General features: G+C 38.4%; 1 protein-coding gene across 1 annotated transcript in view; it reads right to left on the bottom strand.

Annotated features, from left to right (window-relative positions):
* Positions 1–22,191, bottom strand: part of LOC124555261 (thrombospondin type-1 domain-containing protein 7A-like) — a 1,197,505-nt gene that overhangs the window by 103,751 nt on the left and 1,071,563 nt on the right. Inside the window, exon 23 of the mRNA XM_047129129.1 lies at positions 5,467–5,714. Within this exon, the coding sequence (XP_046985085.1) occupies positions 5,467–5,714 (248 nt within the window). The remainder of the gene's footprint in view (positions 1–5,466; positions 5,715–22,191) is intronic.

Genomic DNA, 22,191 nt, shown 5'->3' with positions numbered 1-22,191 from the left:
CCACCTGTCACCTCAGTTGGACCAGCGTTCGTGCTGGACGTGCAGACCGCGTGAGACGACGCTTCATCCAGTCCCAAACATGCTCAATGGGGGACAGATCCGGGGATCTTGCTGGCCAGGGTGGTTGACTTACACCTTTTATAGCACGTTGGGTGGCACGGGATACATGCAGATGTGCATTGTCCTGTTGGAACAGCAAGTTCCCTTGCTGGTCTAGGAATGGTAGAACGATGGGTTCGATGACGGTTTGGATGTACAGTGCACTATTCAGTGTCCTCTCGACGATCACCAGTGGTGTACGGCCAGTGTAGGAGATCGCTCCCCACACCATGATGCCGGGTGTTGGCCCTGTGTGCCTCGGTCGTATGCAGTCCTGATTGTGGCGCTCACCTGCACGGCGCCAAACACGCATACGACCATCATTGGCCCCAAGGCAGAAGCGACTCTCATCGCTGAAGACGACACGTCTCCATTCGTCCCTCCATTCACGCCTGTCACGACACCACTGGAGGCGGGCTGCACGATGTTGGGGCGTGAGCGGAAGACGGCCTAACGGTGTGCGGGACCGTAGCCCAGCTTCATGGAGACGGTTGCGAATGGTCCTCGCCGATACCCCAGGAGCAACAGTGTCCCTAATTTGCTGGGAAGTGGCGGTGCGGTCCCCTACGGCACTGCGTAGGATCCTACGGTCTTGGTGTGCATCCGTGCGTCGCTGCAGTCCGGTCCCAGGTCGACGGGCACGTGCACCTTCCGCCGACCACTGGCGACAACATCGATGTACTGTGGAGACCTCATGCCCCACGTGTTGAGCAATTCGGCGGTACGTCCACCCGGCCTCCCGCATGCCCACTATACGCCCTCGCTCAAAGTCCGTCAACTACACATACGGTTCACGTCCACGCTGTCGCGGCATGCTACCAGTGTTAAAGACTGCGATGGAGCTCCGTATGCCACGGCAAACTGGCTGACACTGACGGCGGCGGTGCACAAATGCTGCGCAGCTAGCGCCATTCGACGGCCAACACCGCGGTTCCTGGTGTGTCCGCTGTGCCGTGCGTGTGATCATTGCTTGTACAGCCCTCTCGCAGTGTCCGGAGCAAGTATGGTGGGTCTGACACACCGGTGTCAATGTGTTCTTTTTTCCATTTCCAGGAGTGTGTTTAGATGACATAGTGGTGTCTGATGCCTCTACACAGGAACATTTGCAGAACCTTCATGCTCTATTTTCTGTTTGATGGTCAGCAGGGTTAATGTGCAGTTTGAACAAGATACAGTTTCTTCAACTATCTATTATTAATTTGGGTATTTAACCATCATGCCAGCATACTGATGCTATTGCTGTGTTGCCTCACCCCACAGGCATTTTTAGGCACAATTGTGTACTACTTCAAATTCATATCTGATGCTGCTACTGTGGTGCAACCATTCCATGCATCATTACATAATGATGTTCACTTCGTATGATCCCCAGCTTGTGACCAGGCATTCAAGTTGTCGAAAGTTCAAGCTGCAGTCAGCTTCTTGTTTCATCAGTTTTCAGGCAGGCCAGCACCTTGTGGTAGCCATAGACATATCTCATTTCGGCCTTGGCGCCGTCCTTGCTCATATGTATGCAAACAGAACAGAACACACTATTGCATATGCCTCTAAAACCTTAAATTCAGCACAACAGCGTTGTTCTCAGATACAGAAAGGGGCTTTAGCAAATGTGTATTCTCAAAAACAAAAATTTCATGTTATTCTATATGGGTCTAAGTTTCATCTGATCACAGACCACAAACCACTGGTATCTCTTTTAAAACCACAGTTATTCTTTCCAGACAAAGCCATGCATTGCTTGCAGCAGTGAGCTATTTTTCCTGTTATGATACAGTTAGGAGGTATATTGATGACCAATGGCGTAACATGCAAATACTAATGCCTTATCATCTTTGCCGATGTGTTCAGATTCAGTTTGATAAAGAGGAATTGCTTTGTTTTCATTTGGAAAATGTTGTTAATGGTTTACCTATTACTGGCACTAAAATTGCAGCTGCAGTAGTTGTGGATCCTATTTCAAGCCAAATTGTTTCTTTTGATGATGTTATGCATTTATTACCTGTGGACCACTGGGATGTGTCATGTACAAAAGTGCTAGCATGCAGGCATGTTTTTTGGACAAGCATTGAAGTGGAAATTGTGTGAGTTGTTGCAACCTGCCCACAGTGTGTCCCCCCTCCCCCCCCCCCCCCCCCCCCCTCCACGGTGCATATTTGTCACAATGGCCAATTCCACAGCAGTCTTGGGAATCAATTCAAGTGTAAAGTCTGCCGTATATGATAGTTATACACAATGGCCTCCAGTATGCATCTGAGGAATTTGAAGATTAAAAAATAAAAAAAAGTGGTGTTTGCCATGTCACAGCTCCTCCTTTCCACCCTCAATCAAATAGAGAAGCTGAACGAGTAGTATGAACATTTAAGATTCACACAAAAAAACATGTTTCGTATGTGTCGCCGGAAGTGGCTCTGACTGGTTCCTCAGTTCTTACAGTTTTACCCCAGTTGGAGATAAAGAGTTCAATAGAATTGTTGTATGACTGTTAGCCCCAGACTCTGCTACATCTGCTCCAACTGACACCAGGACATCTGCTGACATTGTCTCCACAATGCTTATGACTGGCACAGTTGCAATTTTGGCTGCTGACTGAAATGGCTGCCAGTAGTCATCAAGAGTCACTATGGCCAACACCTCTGCATTGTTCACACTGCTGAGGGAAGGGCATTATGACACTTTGACCATCTATGACCCTGTGTGCACACCTGCATACCAGGAACATCTCTGCTGCCCTCGTGTCCTCCGTCTCATTAATCGTGGATGGTGCATTCGCTGCTGCCGACATTATCACAACTGTCTCCTCTAATGTAGGTGCCCCATTCAGCTGTTGGTGGTCAAGTCAGGACCACAGTTCTTGCACTGTCCCAGCTAACACCTCTGCCACTGCCACCTCTGTTGCAGCCAGTGCTGCCTATTGAGCCACCTTCACTGTGGCCTCCTTCACTGAGGATGAACTCAGATGTGGAAATGAAATCTTCACCACCATCACCTGTCCTACCATATGGACTCTCACACCTTTCTGCCCTCATACCACTTCTGACCCTACACACTAACAGAAGCACATCACATGGCTCATTAATCAATGACAACAACAGAAGAAATGGACATGGGCACAGTGTTCACTTCTTTGCAAAGGAAGAGGAGTGCTGTAACTACCGAATTTGTATGTGTGCTGCTTCATAGCTTGCACATGAAGGTCGTGCTTGATTTGGCCACTAGAGGCCACTTGGCCAGCTAGTATGACAGCAGTTGCGTGCATAGCCTGCCATTTGTGCCCCTGTTAGAACTAATGACTATATAGGCTGGAGCACCAGCCTCTGCTGGTTGCTTGTGTGTTGTCTGCTGTATGAACTTAGTCTCCCATGTGTTTATGCTTTTTCATGTAATAAAGTCCAGTGTTCTTGGGTTAGAACACCAGCTGTGTTCCTTTTCCAATGAATTAAATTTTTTAATCTGATTATGGCTTTGTTTTACTGTATTTTATTTCAATCCTTCTATCATCCATATGTATGGACACTGATTTTTGTGCCACTGACAGGATCAATATACAACAAAAATTTGTAAGGGTACTCTCATAACATTTTGTCTCATTATTTACAGAATGCAAAGCATTGCCTTGGTGATGGTGCAGCTGTACATTGATGAGGAAATACCAAACGCCTACAACCATGTTCTGCGTGCTTCAATTATTATGGAGGTGAAATTTGATACTTGACTGACACCTTTGGCTATATTTTAACTTTTCCTCTGCCACAACATGTAGTCCAGTTGTCAATATTTCCTTCTGAAGAAGACTTTATAAATGTTGACACCACAGTAAAGGGGTTTTAGTAAACCCATTTGCAACTGATTGGCTGTTTACCATCTCTAAAAGAATATTTATCTGTTTATTTCAAGAAGTTTAGTTACTTACATTGTGAGTAGAATTCTAAAACATCAGTTCCATTCAGATCTCAAAGAAAGCTTTGATAGATTTTTTGCAAGAAGGATTGTCTCATCCTGCAGTTATGAAATTTTATTTTTCCCAATATATTATGGCACAGCTAATGTCACCTCCAACTGCTATAACTTGTCAAATGAGTCTGGTGGCTCCAACTACAGCGTTTGTCATATTTATGATTGTTATCCTTGTGCAAACTATCTGTGTAGAGACTCAGTTTCTTCCTATGTTGCTTTAAGGTTTCACTCTATTGCTAGAAATATGCTACATTATACCCCATGGAGCCTGTCTTTCTGTAAACATTTAGGTTTGCCCGCAAATATCTCACAACTATAACTTTTTTGTTTTAACTGACTCTTGGTATTGAGTACTATCCTGCGCCCAAAGTTTTTCAACAGCACTTCAAATGCTGACTTTCTTTGTGAATCTTTCTACATTTGATCACTAATATCTTGATAGTGTCACCTATTTGGAGAACATATTGATATCTGGTATGAAGATTCTGGAGCTCTGTGCAGAAATATTTATGCTATTTGAACAGAGAATCTACAACTCTTAAAAAATTACTGCATGTATTACAAACACAGTTAACTACACTGGCAGGTGCTTAAATGTTCAGTACTGCCACTGATTCACCTCTTCACAGTCAAGGGAATGGGCAAAATGCAGAGCAGTATTTAGTTGGTAGAAAGCAGCTTCTATGGGAGTGGACAATATTTGAGGCATTTTAGATATGTATTTCTCTGTAGTTACCCCAACACAATCACTCACAACAATTCCACTTATTTTCAAAAGTAGTAACTCACTATCTCTGCATATATATCAATATGCATTGCAATGTTTGTACTGCAGATAATATCATGAGCATTTTGGAACATGCATTATTACAAATAAGTGAAAATAATCTCCATCACAATGCACAGCCTCACAGTATTCTAAAATTCTATTACAGTGTAGACATGGACAAGGATATAAAATTCTTTTTTTGTCAACAAGGACAGTATAGCGAAGAAAGTATTTGTTATATTTTTTCTATTGTGGATACTGTATCAATGAGAAGCTGGTCCTAAAATTTAAATAAAATGAGTGAATGTTCTAGTAACACTTTTTTTTTTAAATATCAGGCAGCAGATAGGAATATGGTTCCTTATATTTACATTGGCTCATATGTGATCCTCACCTGCTGTCTTTAGTCATAATTTCTTTTTAGTTTTTGTGTGGAATGTGGCTCACCTTTGCTTCATACTTTCTGAACAGTGTGATGATATAAACTAATTTTAATGTTTCACTTATAAAAACATCGACTCCTGGATAAAAATTTTATCTTCTATCCATATACTAAACAGGTAACTTTTCAGATAGATCAAAATTGGTTAGTTTACAATTAGTACAACAAATTTTGCTAGATAACACATGAATTGTCATCTTACCTGTCCTCAACAGTTCTTCCATCGCTTCGTCGACAATAGACAGCTCTTGCCTGTATTCCTTCTCCACATGGGCTTCCACCTAATGGTAAACAAGAACTAAATCGAGTCTCTTGCCAGCTATATGTGAAACAAGTTACATTGATTTCACAGGACTGAACCTCTATTAAAGGAGGACATGGGTAGTCTGCTTTGGCTGGTTTTCTCAATACTGATCTTGTCCTCTGACGTTGTTTGTTCACATCACATGGCTGTAAATTGAAAGAAAAAAAAAGAAGCGTGTATAGATATTTAGCACTAGGCAGTGACTAATAAAATACATTTTAAATCTAAAATTAGAGTTGTAATGTTGATAAAGAGGCAGGTATATAATACAATCTTATTTGAGAAGCAGCACATAAATATTTCAGTGGTATGGGTGAAACTAATTACATTATTTGAATTATGGTACTTACATGGCACTTACATTACATTTTTGTAAATGCAGATTCACTTACACACAATCACTAATGCTGAAGGGCCAGCTGTGATATGTACTAAGAAAGGACATTGCATCTCGATTTTCCAAAGCCAAAAGTTCAACTGTTGAGACATATCCAAGGTGCAAGAGAGGTAAAATGCATAAAAGAAGTAACAAAGCAGAGAATGGAACATCACACAAAACAAAGCTCAGAATAACTGCATAATAAGAGGCTAATGCATCTATGGCTTGTTACACCTAAAACTCAAGTTTTGGAGTGCCTACTTACTAACCACAGAGGACTGTCTATTCAGAAGTATATGCTGACTAGCAACCTTCCCCTGCTTCACACAGATACCAATCATAATTAATAAAAATATTCTGGGCTATCATGCCATGGTTGCCCAGTATATTTAATTAATTGTGGCAATTCCAGCCATAAAAGTTTACATTTTACACAGGAAGCACTAACTAGTAAATCTACCACTTCAGTTTTGATTGGCTTTGAATACACTGTAGTGTGAAGCAAAATTAAAGAAAATTTTTTTTATGTATGTGTGGATCTTAAATGCTACACCTCTCATGTCACCTCACAGTGCCAGACTAGAGTCAAGCTCAACAGGGTCTTCTTTCCCCGCTAATTTTTCCAAGCCTGTTCCCTTGGCAGTGGTTTCGCTAGATAGTAGATAGGGACAGCAGGAATCTCGTTAATCCATTCATGCGCATCACTAATTAGATGACGAGGCATTTGAAAAAATTGAGCATAATACACTCTATGGAAAAATTAATAAACAAGGAGTTAAAGAAGTTATGAAAATTGGGCATAAATTGATATTCATACAATTTATGACAGAAAAAGTAAATTTGTAAATTTTGGTGGCCAATGGATGAATGTGTGACACTGCAGCACAGTTTCACTGCATACAGTAATATAAAGATATTTTTAGCTCATTTCTGACAAATGTATATTTGGAATACCACTTCCTCATATATGATATAATTTGTTATTAATGACATTATGCATTTTGCTATTAAACATCAAAATAAAAAGCTAAATAATGAGTGGTTGGGGGTTTAAAAAATGATGTTCTTGACAAATCTAGTTACATGATTGTAACGTACATTGCAGATAATAGACATTTTATTTATATCTATTTTTTATATCTGGTACCATTTCAGTGGTATTCATTCAGAAATATGGAACTCAATTTTTTTCATGGTGGCTTTACACACCCCTAATGGCCAAATGGGCACATAAAAAATTGGTGTCTCTTATTTTGATGTACACTACAACATGTTCAAAGTCAATCAAAACTGAAATATATCACTTGTGTAGGTTTACTTGTAAGTATTTGCGATCAGACATCTTGTCTGACATTGCAGTAATTTTGTACACAGGCTGCTGCATAGAACTATGATAAAAATTCCGAGAACAATATCAGGTAAATGAATATCATCACTTTCACATAAATTATTTCAGCAATGTGTGCCAGGAAGGTTCTCAGGAGGCATGAATGTAATCTATTCCATATTTAACTGGTATTTGGGGCAATATGTCATGGCAGTGATGGGAGCTGCCAGCAACTGTGCTGCCCCATCCATCTGACAGCAGCACCAATTCAGCACAAGCTACAGCCACTTGGCTACAGCACAGCACAGCACAGCTACATATCCTTCTGCCCCCTCTCGGTCCATTCCTCCTCACAACTCTCTTTGTCCATCACTTCCTCCATCTCTCTCTCTCTGTCCGTTATCTCCCCCCCCCCCCCCCCCTCTTTCTCTGACCATCTCCTCCTCCTCCTCCTCCTCTCTCTCTATCCATCCCCTCCTCCCCTCCATTGGTCTGTCACCTTATCTCCCTCTGTCCAACTAATGCTTCCCTTTCTCTCTCATCCCCTACCCTCCTTTGCTCTGACCACCTCCTCTTCCCCCTCTCTTTGCCGATCTCCTCCTGCCTCCCCCCCCCCCAATTCTCTCCTCTCTCTCTGGCCATCTTTCACCCCCCCCCCCCCCCCCCTACACACTCAGACTAATGTCTCAATTTTTGTCCCTGACTTGTAGGCTGCCAGCCAGCAAAGCAACTCAGTATGGCAGGCTCACAGTAGTGGGGTCAGCCCAAACAAATACTGATCATCTCGCCTTTTATGCAAAATGCCCATTGTCAATGGAAAGTGTCAGCTTGTACCCCATTACAAACTTAATTTTTAAAGTGAACTTTTACATGCCCATTTGACAGAGCAGTCCCAAATTAGTTTGGTGCAATTTTAATTTTGTCAATATGTATTTGATAGAGACAGTAAAATATGAAGAACAAGCAGTACTCCAACAGGAACTGAGTAGTAGTGCTGGGTGGCTGTAGCAGACAGTGTGGGCACAGTGGCATGTGAGTTGTTGCTGGAGTACTCTATACTGGGCATCACATTAAACAGATTATTATCGGTATTTCTTTGGACTGACTCAATCTACACATCGCAAAAACGAAACTGAAAATATCTGCTGAAACACCAGAGAATTTGTGCTGTTAGGAGAGACACCCATTATATAGGCGCTGACATATGCTGAGAGGTAAGCCACAAATTGAGAGACAACAGCACACAAAAAAAGAACAGGATGTGAGAAAGAGAAGTTATAGAAGACAGGATAGGAACATAAAGTTATCTAATATGGAAATATTAATGAAATAAAGAAGTATGAAGCCAAAAAATAAAGAAGGCAAACATAAATGAAGGAATAAATAGAGACAACAACAAAATTTAAAGATAAAATAGTATTTCATCTATTCCCAGAAACTGTTAGTTAGTTGTTACGTGTTCAATTGACCAGTCTCACGGTGACCCATATGATGTGGAATATGTCAAGTGCATAAGAAATGCACACATGAATTAAGATTTTTTATTTAAGCTTAAAATTTGTATTACCTACCCCATTCCTTTAAATGCAACATATTCCTTATATTATACCTATAGATGTATGTATCCCTATTCACGACTTCATCTATGGTATAGATGGAGTTGTCAAGGAGATATGATTTCAATTTATTTTTAAAACTATTACTGCTGTCTGTCACACATTTTGTTTCATCTGACAATTTATGAAAAAGTTTTACAACAATGTATTTTACCCCTTTCTGTGCCAAAGATAGGTTAAGTAGAGGATAGCGTAAGTCTTTCTTTCTTCTGGTATTATAATCATGAATGTCACTGTTGTTTTTAAACTGGTCCATGTTGGTGAGAACAAATTTCATTACTGAGTAAATGTACTGTGAGGCTGTTGTAAGAATTCCTAACCTTTCAAAAATATGCCTACAACACGTGCGACTATGATCCCCACACATTATTCTAACCACTTTCTTCTGAGCAGTGAATGCTTTTTACCTAAGCGTAGAATTACCTCAAAATATTATTCCGTATGACATCAGAGAGTGAAAGTATGCAAATTATGTTAGCTTGCTGATTTCTATGTGCTCAAAATAAGGAATAAATAGAGACAACAACAAAATTTAAAGATAAAATAGTATTTCATCTATTCCCAGAAACTGTTAGTTAGTTGTTACGTGTTCAATTGACCAGTCTCACGATGACCCATATGATGTGGAATATGTCAAGTGCATAAGAAATGCACACATGAATTAAGATTTTTTATTTAAGCTTAAAATTTGTATTACCTACCCCATTCCTTTAAATGCAACATATTCCTTATATTATACCTATAGATGTATGTATCCCTATTCAGGACTTCATCTATGGTATAGATGGAGTTGTCAAGGAGATATGTTTTCAATTTATTTTTAAAACTATTACTGCTGTCTGTCACACATTTTGTTTCATCTGACAATTTATGAAAAAGTTTTACAACAATGTATTTTACCCCTTTCTGTGCCAAAGATAGGTTAAGTAGAGGATAGCGTAAGTCTTTCTTTCTTCTGGTATTATAATCATGAATGTCACTGTTGTTTTTAAACTGGTCCATGTTGGTGAGAACAAATTTCATTACTGAGTAAATGTACTGTGAGGCTGTTGTAAGAATTCCTAACCTTTCAAAAATATGCCTACAACACGTGCGACTATGATCCCCACACATTATTCTAACCACTTTCTTCTGAGCAGTGAATGCTTTTTACCTAAGCGTAGAATTACCTCAAAATATTATTCCGTATGACATCAGAGAGTGAAAGTATGCAAATTATGTTAGCTTGCTGATTTCTATGTGCTCAAAATTAGCAATTATTCTCACTACAAAAGTTTCTGAACCCAGTCGCTACAGGAGATCCAAAATATGAATTTTCCAAATAAGATTCTCATCTATATGTATACCCAAAAACTTAATATGCTCTATCCTGACTACTGACTTCTGTTGATGCATTATATTTATTGAAGGAACTGTACTCTTTGCAGTAGAAAATTGGATGTACTGTGTTTTTTCAAAATTCAGTGCAAGCACATTGGCAGAACACCAATCAATAACTTTTCCAAAGACATTATGTGTATCATTTTCTATTCACGTTTCTCTTAGTGGATTAATAACCATGCTTGTATCATAAGCAAACAGTGTCAGTTTAGCTGCTTGTTTAAGATAAGAAGGGAGGTCATTCACATATATCAAGAACAGAAGGGGACCCATGATCGAACCCTGTGGAACACCTAATGTAATTTCACCCCAGGTAGATGAAGTGGGGAACTTCCTTAAATCACTTCTACATCTGCATCTACATCCATACTCCGCAAGCCACCTGACGGTGTGTGGTGGAGGGTACCTTGAGTACCTCTATCGGTTCTCCCTTCTACTCCAGTCTCGTATTGTTCGTGGAAAGAAGGATTGGCTGTATGCCTCTGTGTGGGCTCTAATCTCTCTGATTTTATCATCTTGGTCTCTTTGCGAGATATACGTAGGAGGGAGCAATATACTGCTTGACTCCTCGGTGAAGGTATGTTCTCGAAACTTCAACAAAAGCCCGTACCGAGCTACTGAGTGTCTCTCCTGGAGAGTCTTCCACTAGAGTTTATCTATCATCTTCGTAATGCTTTTGTGATTACTAAATGATCCTGTAACAAAGTGTGCTGCTCTCCATTGGAACTTCTCTATCGCTTCTATCAACCCTATGTGGTACGGATCCCACACTGGTGAGCAGTATTCAAGCAGTGGGCAAACAAGCGTACTGTAACCTACTTCCTTTGTTTTTGGATTGCATTTCCTTAGGATTCTTCCAATGAATCTCAGTCTGGCATCTGATTTACTGACGATCAACTTTTTATGATCATTCCATTTTAAATCACTCCTAATGAGTACTCCCAGATAATTTACAGATTTAACTGCTGCCAGTTGCTGTCCTGCTATATTGTAGCTAAATGATAAGGGATCTTTCTTTCACGTAAGCCACATAAAGAAACTTTTTGCTTCCTGTTCTGTAGATATGGCTTAAACCACTCACATTCTGTTCCATTTATACCACAGAATTGTAATCTCTGTAACATAATGCCATGGTACACAGAAAATTCCAATCGGTGACATTTTACTATTTAAAGACTCTATTATGTTGGCAGTGAAATTGTATACTGCTGTCTCAGTGGAACAGCATTTTTAAAATCCATTACTTTAGAGATGGCTAACTACTCTTGAGTATCCAGAATGAGATTTTCACTCTGCAGCAATATACTCTTGAGTACATTGCTTTCTCGACTATTTTTGAAAATGCTGAAGCAAGGATATGTGGCTGGTAATTATTGACATCTGTGGTGTCTTCTTCTTTGTAGAGAGGTTTGAACATGCCGTATTTTAACCTGTCTGGGAAAATACCTTGTGATAGTGATGCATTACAGATGTGACTCAGAAAATCAGCTGTAACAGCTCCACATTGTTTTAATATCATGTTAGATATGTCAGCTACTCCCACAGAACATTTATTTTTCAAAGATTAAATGATAATCCTTATTTAACAAGAAGCTGTTAGATGAAAATTAATCTGAGTAGGATTTCTCATAACTGACTCTTCCATATACTTCTTGGCTTTTTTAAACTATCCTCACCAATTTTTTCACCTACACTTAAGAAATGGTTGTTAAATGCATTAGCTACTCGTGTACTGTTGGTTAAGATGGTCTCATTCTCTTTAATAATAATATTATCTACGCCAGTGGTTACTTTTCTTGTCTCTCTTCTAACAACATTCCATACTGATTTGATTTTATTTCCCGAGTTGTTAACTTCATCTCTAATACGCATATTTTTTGATTTTCTGACAAATTTTCTCAGTATGTTACAATAATTTTTATAGTGTAACATTATTCTGAGTCTTTACTAATTCTTGCTGCCTCATACAATTTTCTTTAGCTTTCTGAAGACACTTTAATATCTGTAGTGATCCAAGGTTTCTTTTAAAACTGTTTATTGTTACATTTAGTAACTTTTTTTTGGGCAACAGTGTTCATAAAGGGATATAAATTTATTAAGAAATATGTTGCATTTAACATTGACATTTGGTGCATTATATACAGTTCCACAATTAACATTTTTAAAACTTTCTCTGAAGTGCTCTATAGATACCAGGTTGACCAGCCTTACACTATTACTTAACGGTTTCTGAACTGTACACCCTCTTAAGTTTTGTAAGTTAATCAGTTGTGCATCATGGTCTGATAATCCATTTATCACAGGGAAAGCACGCATTAGTTTTACATCCTCTTGTTGTACAAATACCTAATCTATCAGAGTGCTACTGTCTTGAGCTATACATGTAGGGAAATTGATAACTGATTCTAAGTTATATGTCATTAATAACACTTCTACTTCATTATTCCTATCAAAATTGCTTAGAAAGTTTACATGGAAATCACCACAGATTAGTAACTTCTTCTTTTTGTCTGACAGATGGCATAACAGGGAGTCAAACGTTTTTATGAATAGCTCCCAATCCCCTAAGGGGACCTGTACACTGTTGCTAATATCATTTCTACATTATCTAGGTGCAGTTCACATGCACAATCTTTTAAGTGCTGCTCAACACAAAATCTGCTTACTTCTACAATTTTGTACTTATACCTTTGTAAATGCATATAATTAAAAACTAAGCAATCAGTTGCTTAAAAGAAATTTAATTCATTTACTGCTTTTGGGCACTTAATGCCCTTATTCAGAAGGTTATACCTACTGTAGCCAATGTGATAGCTATGAAGAAGGCACTAAGTGCCCAAAACTTGTACAGAAATTAAATTTCTTTTATGCAGCTCTTTGCTTATTATTTTGTTGTGAAGATAAAATAGCTAATGAAAACAGTTAGGTAATGAAGAGTTATTAGAAAGTGACATACAAGTATTGGAGTGATAAAATGTTGCCATATACATAATTAAGTTGCTAAGATTGAGTGGAAGATGGTGATTAATTTATAGAATATAAGAATGAATTTTGACATTACAGATTTCCTTTTATAATGTGAGTTAAGGAAAAAAAAAAGTCATGGCTCAAGTGTAAATTCAAGGTAACAGATAACAGTCTCAAGTAATAGAGCATAGTAGTATGGGTGTTTTAATTATCACCTATAACAGTGTTACTTGAAACCACCAGAAGATCCTTGTAAATCTGTTGCTTTTTGCCCTTTGCTGGGAGTACATCAACAAAATTTCAAGAATTTGACAAAGATATTCATGCCACTGGCTAAGTTTACAGCACTCCTTGGATCAGTAAAGGATGATCTGAGACTGAGGAAACCTGGAGTATACACAATTACTTGTGATTGAGGGATGGCTTATATATCCATACTATTCAGAACCAATGTTTAGAACACCATCGTCACACTCATTAGCTCCAACTGTGTATAATGAGGTGCAAATAATTGCTCCTGCTTTCCTCTACTGGGAATATGTTTTAAAGTATTCTATTCAGTTTGATTATCTGATAATATTATTAATAGGTATAAGGGTTAGCCATGAAGTAAGATGTGAAACCTGATTTTATCTTATATTAAACAACAGTCTTCATTTTGGCCAGTGGATTCTTTTAATTAGTGTTCTGCTAGTGATATGTGATTTCGTCTGTTTCATCCACTGGTTCACTACAAGTTTACAGTGCTTCTGCTTGCACGTGTGTGCTGGGCTCGCTGCAGTATACCGTGTGGTTATAATTAAACTTTCCCTATTTAGCACATTATAACATGGAAGCTAATTACTGTATGAGTACCAAACTTGGTAGCATTAATGTCAATGACATGGGGAAGAGAGTAATGCAGAATCAATTCAATCGAAACACTTTTAATGTGCACATCATATCATTACGTACCGGTACCATTACTGTTACAAAAGGGCCTCAATATGGCACCCATCAGTGTCCAGAAGAGTCAGAAAGTGCACGATTGCATTCTACATGGCAGAACGAAGCATGCCCATAAGAATGCTGGTTACCTCTCTTGATTGATGGGTTTCAGATCAGCACATGTGTGAATGTTGTCCTGGTAAACCCTGTCCTTCAGGCAGCCCTACAACCAGAAATCACAGGGAGTGATATCAGGTGTTCATGCCGGCCAAGCACTTGGAAATGATCAGCAGATAATTTGACCATTTCCAAATGTGTTTTTGAGACAAAGGTGAACTTCATGAGTGATGTGTGGTGGAGCCCCATCTTGCATAAAAACTGTTGAGTTCAATGTGTCTCTCTCCTGTAGGATGGGTATGACATGCTGGAGAAGCATATCACAGTAATGCTGGCCAGTCACACTGCACGTCTTTGGTCTTTGAGCACCAACCTGTTCAAAAAGAATGGGCCAATGATGAACATACCCATGAAGCCACACCATACAGTGACACGTTCCCCATTCAGAGGAACTTCATGCATGGTGACTGGAGGTGAAGATACCCACACTTGGCAATTCTGTGTGTTCACCACACTCATCAGAGAAAAATGGGCTTTGTCTGTCCTTAGGATGGTCCAGGGCCAGCCCTCATCAACTTAAATCCTTGCAAGAAGGTGGAGCGTGAAATCCACATGTCACTGCACATCCTGTTATGCAAGCTGCTGTACAACATGGATCTTCTACTGATACCATTTGAGAATGGTTTGAAGCACCTTTTGTACAGTGGCCTATGGGATGTTCAACTTTTATGACACAGCATGCACACTGCCTGATGATTGGGAATTTCACGCAGTGTTGTCTGTCATTCATCGACCACCTGTGGTGCAATCAGTCATCGGCCTCTTCCTGGAGCGACACCCAGTTCTCCAATTGATCCGAACTTCTTCATCATGCTACACACAGCAGGTGGAGAAAGAGGACACTTCCATAATCCTTTCAGCCAGTGATATTCTTGAATCGCAGCTGCAGCATTACTGTTGTTTTGATAATAGAGCTTTAGGAATAATGGACAGTGGCACTTTGATGCGTGGAAATCATGCACCCCATACTCTGCACATTGATGCTACAAAGTTTGGAACTCACATGGTAATTAGTTTCCATGTTACAGTGTGTTAAATAGGGAAAGTTTAACTACAGCCACCCAGTATAAACGAGCTGCAATTCTGTTGGAAACACAGATGTGGTGAGATTATGCATCAGCATACTCACCTGAAGATGACAGCCAGCTGGTCTGCTGAAATGTTATGTCAAAATGACTGATTATCCAGCTACATGCTCAAGGAGAGCATCATCAGCACCTGATACAGTTTGATAGGGGCCCCATTGTCAGTCCCCAATTGGCTGGCTGACCAAATCATGCAGTATCCACACTTTTGAGGCATTTGAATGTGACATTGACTTGATGTTGGAATGCATAGGAATGTGAGCAAAAGCATACTTCTCAACTAGTTTTCAGATGACCACATCTGACTGCCACAAGGGATGATCACTGTAGTGTGAATCTGGCACATCATAATCCCTTGACATCTGCACCTGCCATCTGAGAACAAGAATGGACTCAATGCAACATTCTGTGTCATCCTGTACAATTGTTTAGAGACTAGTAGCAGCTGGACAAGGGAATTACTGTCCCATGCCTAGGCTGCCGCTACCACCACAGCACAAGTAGCTGTGTTTGGAATGATGCCATAAGCAGGAAGAACAGACTTCTGATGAAGGACATTGCATAATGTATAGAAAAAATCATGCCTCTGCACTACCCTGGATAACCATTGCCAGTGAGTATGGCAGCGTCCTGGGCAGAGGCCCCATTTATCAAAAGTTCTGGTGAGGCATGGCAGTGTTACTCCTGCCATCATGATGTGGGAACCCATGGAGTATGACTTTAGATCATGGATGGTAGTGAGTGAGGGAAATCTGATGGTACAGTGGTGCATCAGACATCCATGGTCCTCATATGTTACTGCTCATGGGCAAGAATCATGGGACTATTTTCCAACAGAACTATGCTTGTCAACATATGACATGTGTCCCTATGAACCATCTGCATGATGATGAAATCCTCCAATGGCCAGCAAGATCTCTAGATCTGTACTACACAGAAAATGTGCAGGACTAGCTCAGAAAACACCTCTTTCTGAGTGACAGTATTAATGATTGATGGTCCAGTTATAATGACATGCTTCCTAACTGAATCAGTGCATACGTCCACGCCACAATGGATGTGTCATCATACTGATAAGGGGGCTTATACTGCCAAATCTGCTGTAAATTTGACTCATATTTTTTAATCACTGAAATAATATCACATGCCCTCTCAACCAGTGAAGATTCATTGCAATTCCTCTTCCCGTGCTGGGGCTTCACTTTTTTTGACTGGCAGTGCAGTTAGATTTTCCTCTTCATTTTAGGTTCCCTATCAAGGAACTGCATTTTGCTGTGTTGCAGTGTTTGTAATAGATAATCACAAGTATCTTTTTTTTTTTTACACAGACTAGACACTTTTAAAGAATTTTATACATTTGTGAGCATAAATTTATAACTTGAAGAATATTCTGGATAAGTTTCAAGAAACGCTTTTGGCAGTCCAGTAATTCATCTTTCCCTGATCAACAGGTGGCTGTGGTAAGTACATTACCTAGATTAGGAGCCTGAAAAATCCCAGTATGTAATGTCTGCTTTCATAGACAGTTGCTACAAATCATAATGAAGATAACAGTAATATTCATGAACATGATCTCACATCAACTTACTTGAACAATTTGACATGGAGATATGTCTCACATGAAAATAGACTGAATAGATTAAAGCATGATGAACTTGGTATTTGTTGCAATGTAAGCAAAGCTTGTCTTGTACATTATCTTATGCTCTGGAAAGCTTATTTAATATTAGTTGAATATTGTGAACATTGTCCTAAGAGGATAAAATTTTCCCTAGTGTTGCTTGCAAGATTTTAGTCTTTCGGAATAAATGGAACTGAAATTAGAAAAAGTGTTTGACATGTAATGAACTGGATGTGTATTTCAATGTGTGTATGGTTTTTTTAATTGTCAAACAAGTTACAAAACAACTGATGGGATGACATAGAAAGGTGGAAATGAAAACAAGTACATCATTCAACAAATTCTGAAAACCAACCTAAAATCCATTTTATTGTTAGATGCATGCTCAAGACACTGTATATCACCTCTAGTGTGTAAATGGTAATCCAGAATGAAAAAAATATTGTGTTACAAAGCATGTACTGAAGGCAAAAACTAAACAGAAATGAATGCAAAGTCAGAATTATTGGCATTCTCGTAGTAGAGATACCATACTGCTACATGCTTTAAAATATAAATGTGAGAAATTCAGGCACCAAAACAGAGTGTGATAATAAAACAACAAATGAGATATGACTTGTAAAAACAAAAGTGATAACCTTTACAAAAAGAAGCTCTATTATGTTTAAAGTATGGCACAAAATTTCACTTTCAATGTGGAAAGGTTGATCCCTCATTAATATGACACTTAACATCTAAAAAGGCATGGAAATATGTTAGTTGTATGAAGGGTGGAAGCCAATTACAATTTACAGGGATTAATTGTCTCAGTGCATTTTACTGTCTGTATAATGTATTTTACAGCAGTGACTCAGGATGCTTTTTTTATTTTATTTTATTTAATGCTACAGTAAGTATGCTGTCATAGAGGCTGTTATAAATAATTTTATGGTACTTGATGAACAGATGACTGAAACTGGCAGTTAAGAAATATTTATTACATAACCAGCTCTTGGAATTTCTGAAATATGACTTATTTCAAATACATATGACCTCTCTGAGGATGTCAAAATCAAAACTGGTAACAGTGACCAAAATGCAGATGCACCAACTATGATAAAAGTGCAAAGGATAACTAAAAATCGAAGAAAGACTACATATTCAGTGCAGTAAATAAAAAGGTGGAAGCACCGTAGGGTAGATTTATCCCATGGGCAGGAACTTGTAGAAGAGTTGCCACTCAAGTCAATAAAAGTAGTCAAAGAAGCAGTAAAATTATATGTACCTATTAGAACTGTGGTAAATGGATTATCAGGCCATGATACACAATCGATTAACTTATAAAACCTAATGGGGCATACACTTCAGAAACCATTGAGAAAAAGTGTGACGGTGCTCAACCCGGTATCTATAGAGCACTTCAGAGAACATTTAGGAAATGCAAACCGGAAAGATGTGTATAATGATCCAAATACTAATGATAAATGCGGCATATTTCTTGATAAATTTATATCCCTTTTTGAACATTGTTTTCCAAAGAAAATTACTGAATGTAACACCACAAACTTTTCAAAGAAACCTTGGATTACTGTAGGTATTAAAGTGTCTTCAGAAAGAAAAAGAAAACTGTATGAGACAGCAAGAACTAGAAAAGGTCCAGGAGTAGTTTTACACTATAAAATTTATTGTAACATACTGAGAAAAGTTGTAAGGAAATCGAGAAATATGTACGTTAGAGAAGAAATTAACAACTCCAGCAATAAAATCAAATCAATATGGAATGTTGTTAGAAGGGAGACAGGAAAAGTAACCACTTGGGTAGGTAGTATCACTGTTAAAGAGAATGAGACCATCTTAACCAACAGTACACAGGTAGCCACTGTATTGAACAATCACTTATTAAGTGTAGGAGAAAAAAATTGGTGAGAATAGTTCAAAAGAAAAAGCCAGGCAGAACATGGAAGAGTCAGATTTGAAAAATTTTAGTCAGATTAAGTTTCATCTAACAACCTCTTGTGAAATAAGGAAAATTATTAAATCTTTGAAAAATAAATGTCCTGCTGGAGTAGATGACACCTCTAACAAGTTATTAAAACAATGTGGAGCAATTACAGCTGATGTTTTGAATCACATATGTAATGCATCACTGACTCAGGGTATTTTTCCAGACAGGTTAAAACAAGCCATTGTCAGGCCTCTTGCTTACAGCATTTTCAAAAATCTTTGAGAAAGTACTGTACTGAAGAATGGTTAGCCATCCAACAGTAATGGGATACTTAGCAAATCACAGTTCGGATTTCAGAAATGCTGTTCCACTGTGACAGATACATACAATTTCACTGTCCACATAATGGAGTCTTTAAATAGTAAAATGTCACCAGTAGGAATATTCTATGACTTATCTGAAGCATTTGATTGTGTGAACCAAGACATTATGTTAGAGAAATTACAATTCTATGGTATAAATGGAACAGCATATGAGTGGTTTAAGTCGTATCTACAGAACAGGAAGCAAAAAGTCTCTTCATATGCTTCAAGTGATTCAAAGGAGTTTGCCACTTCATCTAACTGGGGTGAAATTACATTAGGTGTTCCACAAGGTTTGATCATGGGTCCCCTCCTGTTCTTGATATATTTGAATGACCTCCCTCCTTATGTGAAACAAGATACTGAACTGACACTGTTTGCTGATGACACAAGCATAATTATTAATCCAGTAAAAGGAAGTCTGATACAAAATGGTACAAATAAGGTCTTTGTAAAAGTTATTAATTGGTTTTCTGCGAATGGGCTTGCTCTGAAATTTGAAAAAACACAGTACATCCAATTTTCTGCTGCAAAAAGTATAATTCCTTCAATAAATATAACACATCAAAAGAAGTCAGTAGTCAGGGTAGAGCATACTAAGTTTTTGGGTGTACATATAGATGAGAATCTTAATTGGAAAAGTCATATTTTGGATCTCCTAAAGCAACTAGGTTCAGCAACTTTTGCAATCAGAATAATTGCCAATTTTGAGGATGTAGAAATTAGTAAGCTAACACACTTTGCATACTTCCACTCTCTGATGTCATATGGAATAATATTCTGGGGCAACTCAACACTTAGGCAAAAGGTATTCACTGCTCAAAAGAAAGTAGTTAGAATAATGTGTGGGGTTCATAGTCGCACATCTTGTAGGCATCTGTTTAAAAGGTTATGAATTCTTACAACTGCTTCACAGTACATTTACTCAGTAATGAAATTTTTTCTCAGCAACATGGACCAGTTTAAAATCAACAGTGACTTCATGATTACAATACCAGAAAAAAGAAAGACCTACACTATCCCTTACTTAAGCTATCTTTGGTACAGAAAGGGGTAAAATATGCTGCTATAAAAATTTTTGATAAATTACCAGATGAAATAAAATGTCTGACAGACAGCAGTAATAGTTTCAAAAACAAATTGAGATCATACCTCCTTGACAACTCCTTCTACAACATAGATGAATTCTTGAATATGAGTAAATAAATCTGGAGATATAATATATGCATTTTGTGCCATTTTAGGGAATGGGTTAGATAATAGAAATATTTAGGTGTAACACTATAATGAAAATAAAAAACCTTGTTTCCTGTGCACATTTCTCGTGCACTTGACACGTTCCACATCATAATGGTTTTTCCGTGCTATTGATCAATTAACTAACAGTTTGTGATGGGAGGGACCAACCATGATGTATGGTCTTTGTAAAGTGACTATTGCAGCTTACATGTAAAACAAAAAATAAGGTTTTAAATAGAGAAATTGCAAATGAAACGTTTTTAGTTTTGTTTGATAGCTACGATAACAGAATGTTATTGACAGATGTCTCAAAAAACCCTAAGAATTTGCAATCATATGAAAAGGCTGACAGTGTCACTAGAGTTTGTATCCAAACACTCTTGGATGACAATGGAACCGAAATTTATGGTATCAATACAAAAGTAGAAACTCTGATCTCCATTTTCAATTATTTCTTTACAGTGGAAGACACAGAAGTACAACTGCAGTTAAAATATTGTACTACTATAAAGCTGCATAATACCAGTATAAATATTTGCATCAGCAGTGTTGCAAAATAGCTGAAATCACTAAAACTTAACAAGGCCCAGGGTCTCATCAGATTATATATAGAATTAGCCCTCCTTCTAACCACAATATACCAGTACCATAACATCTCCCAAACAGAAAACTGTGCCCACTTGTTGGAAGCAAGCAAAGATCAAACCTATCTACATGAAGAGTAACAGAAGTGAATAGTCATGCAATGTCATTGACGTCCATCTGTTTTAGAATCTCAGAACACATTCTGAACTAAAATATAATGAGATGACTCGACCACTGTGATCTGCCATAAGCTAAGCAGCTTGAATCCTGAAAACCATGGCCAAAGCAAACAGATAAAGTATTTCTTGACTTCCAGAGAATATTCAACTCAGTACACCACTAACACTTAACAAAAGTATGATTATAGGGTATCTAACAGAATTTGTGACTGGATTGAGCATTTACTGACAGGCAGGATGGAACATTACTCACGCAGTCCCAGCTGATACTTTGTGTGCTGGCTGATGGGCAGCCCCTGATCTACTATATTTCTGAACTGGGGCAAAAACATCCCCCTCTCCCCTCTCCCCTCCCCCCCTCCCCCCCTCCCCCCCAAAAAAACTCGAGTGTTTAAGCTAGGATGTCAAAAATTGAAAGAAAATAGATTTTTCAAAAATATGTTCATTTTGTAGTGCACATATTTCTGAAGAGGTTAATATCTAAAACTTATATGTTTGACAAAATGTAAGAGATGTTATTTGGTCTTAAGTGTGCCAAAGTGCAGTGCCACATCTCTTCACACAGCATTCAGTTGCATGTCATTGTCTTTTGCTATGTGGAATTCAAATGTGCATATTTTGTAATGGAAGCCTATACTCAGTATAGTGGAAATTAAGATGTCCAGTGGTGTCTCTCCTGCTCCCACTTGGGCTGGCTTGACATCCCACCCACATTTTTATATTTAAAAAAAAAAACAACTTAGGATTAACACTGGGTGGAATTATTTTTTACCTGGAGAATAAGAACTCATCAGAAAATTTGTATTTTTCATCACCTGTTGTGATGTAGTGAGTTAATGCACAATAACAATTATT

Source organism: Schistocerca americana, chromosome X (genome assembly GCF_021461395.2).
Source record: "Schistocerca americana isolate TAMUIC-IGC-003095 chromosome X, iqSchAmer2.1, whole genome shotgun sequence".
Taxonomy (NCBI): domain Eukaryota; kingdom Metazoa; phylum Arthropoda; class Insecta; order Orthoptera; family Acrididae; genus Schistocerca; species Schistocerca americana.
This window is presented reverse-complemented; position numbering and strand designations above follow the sequence as displayed.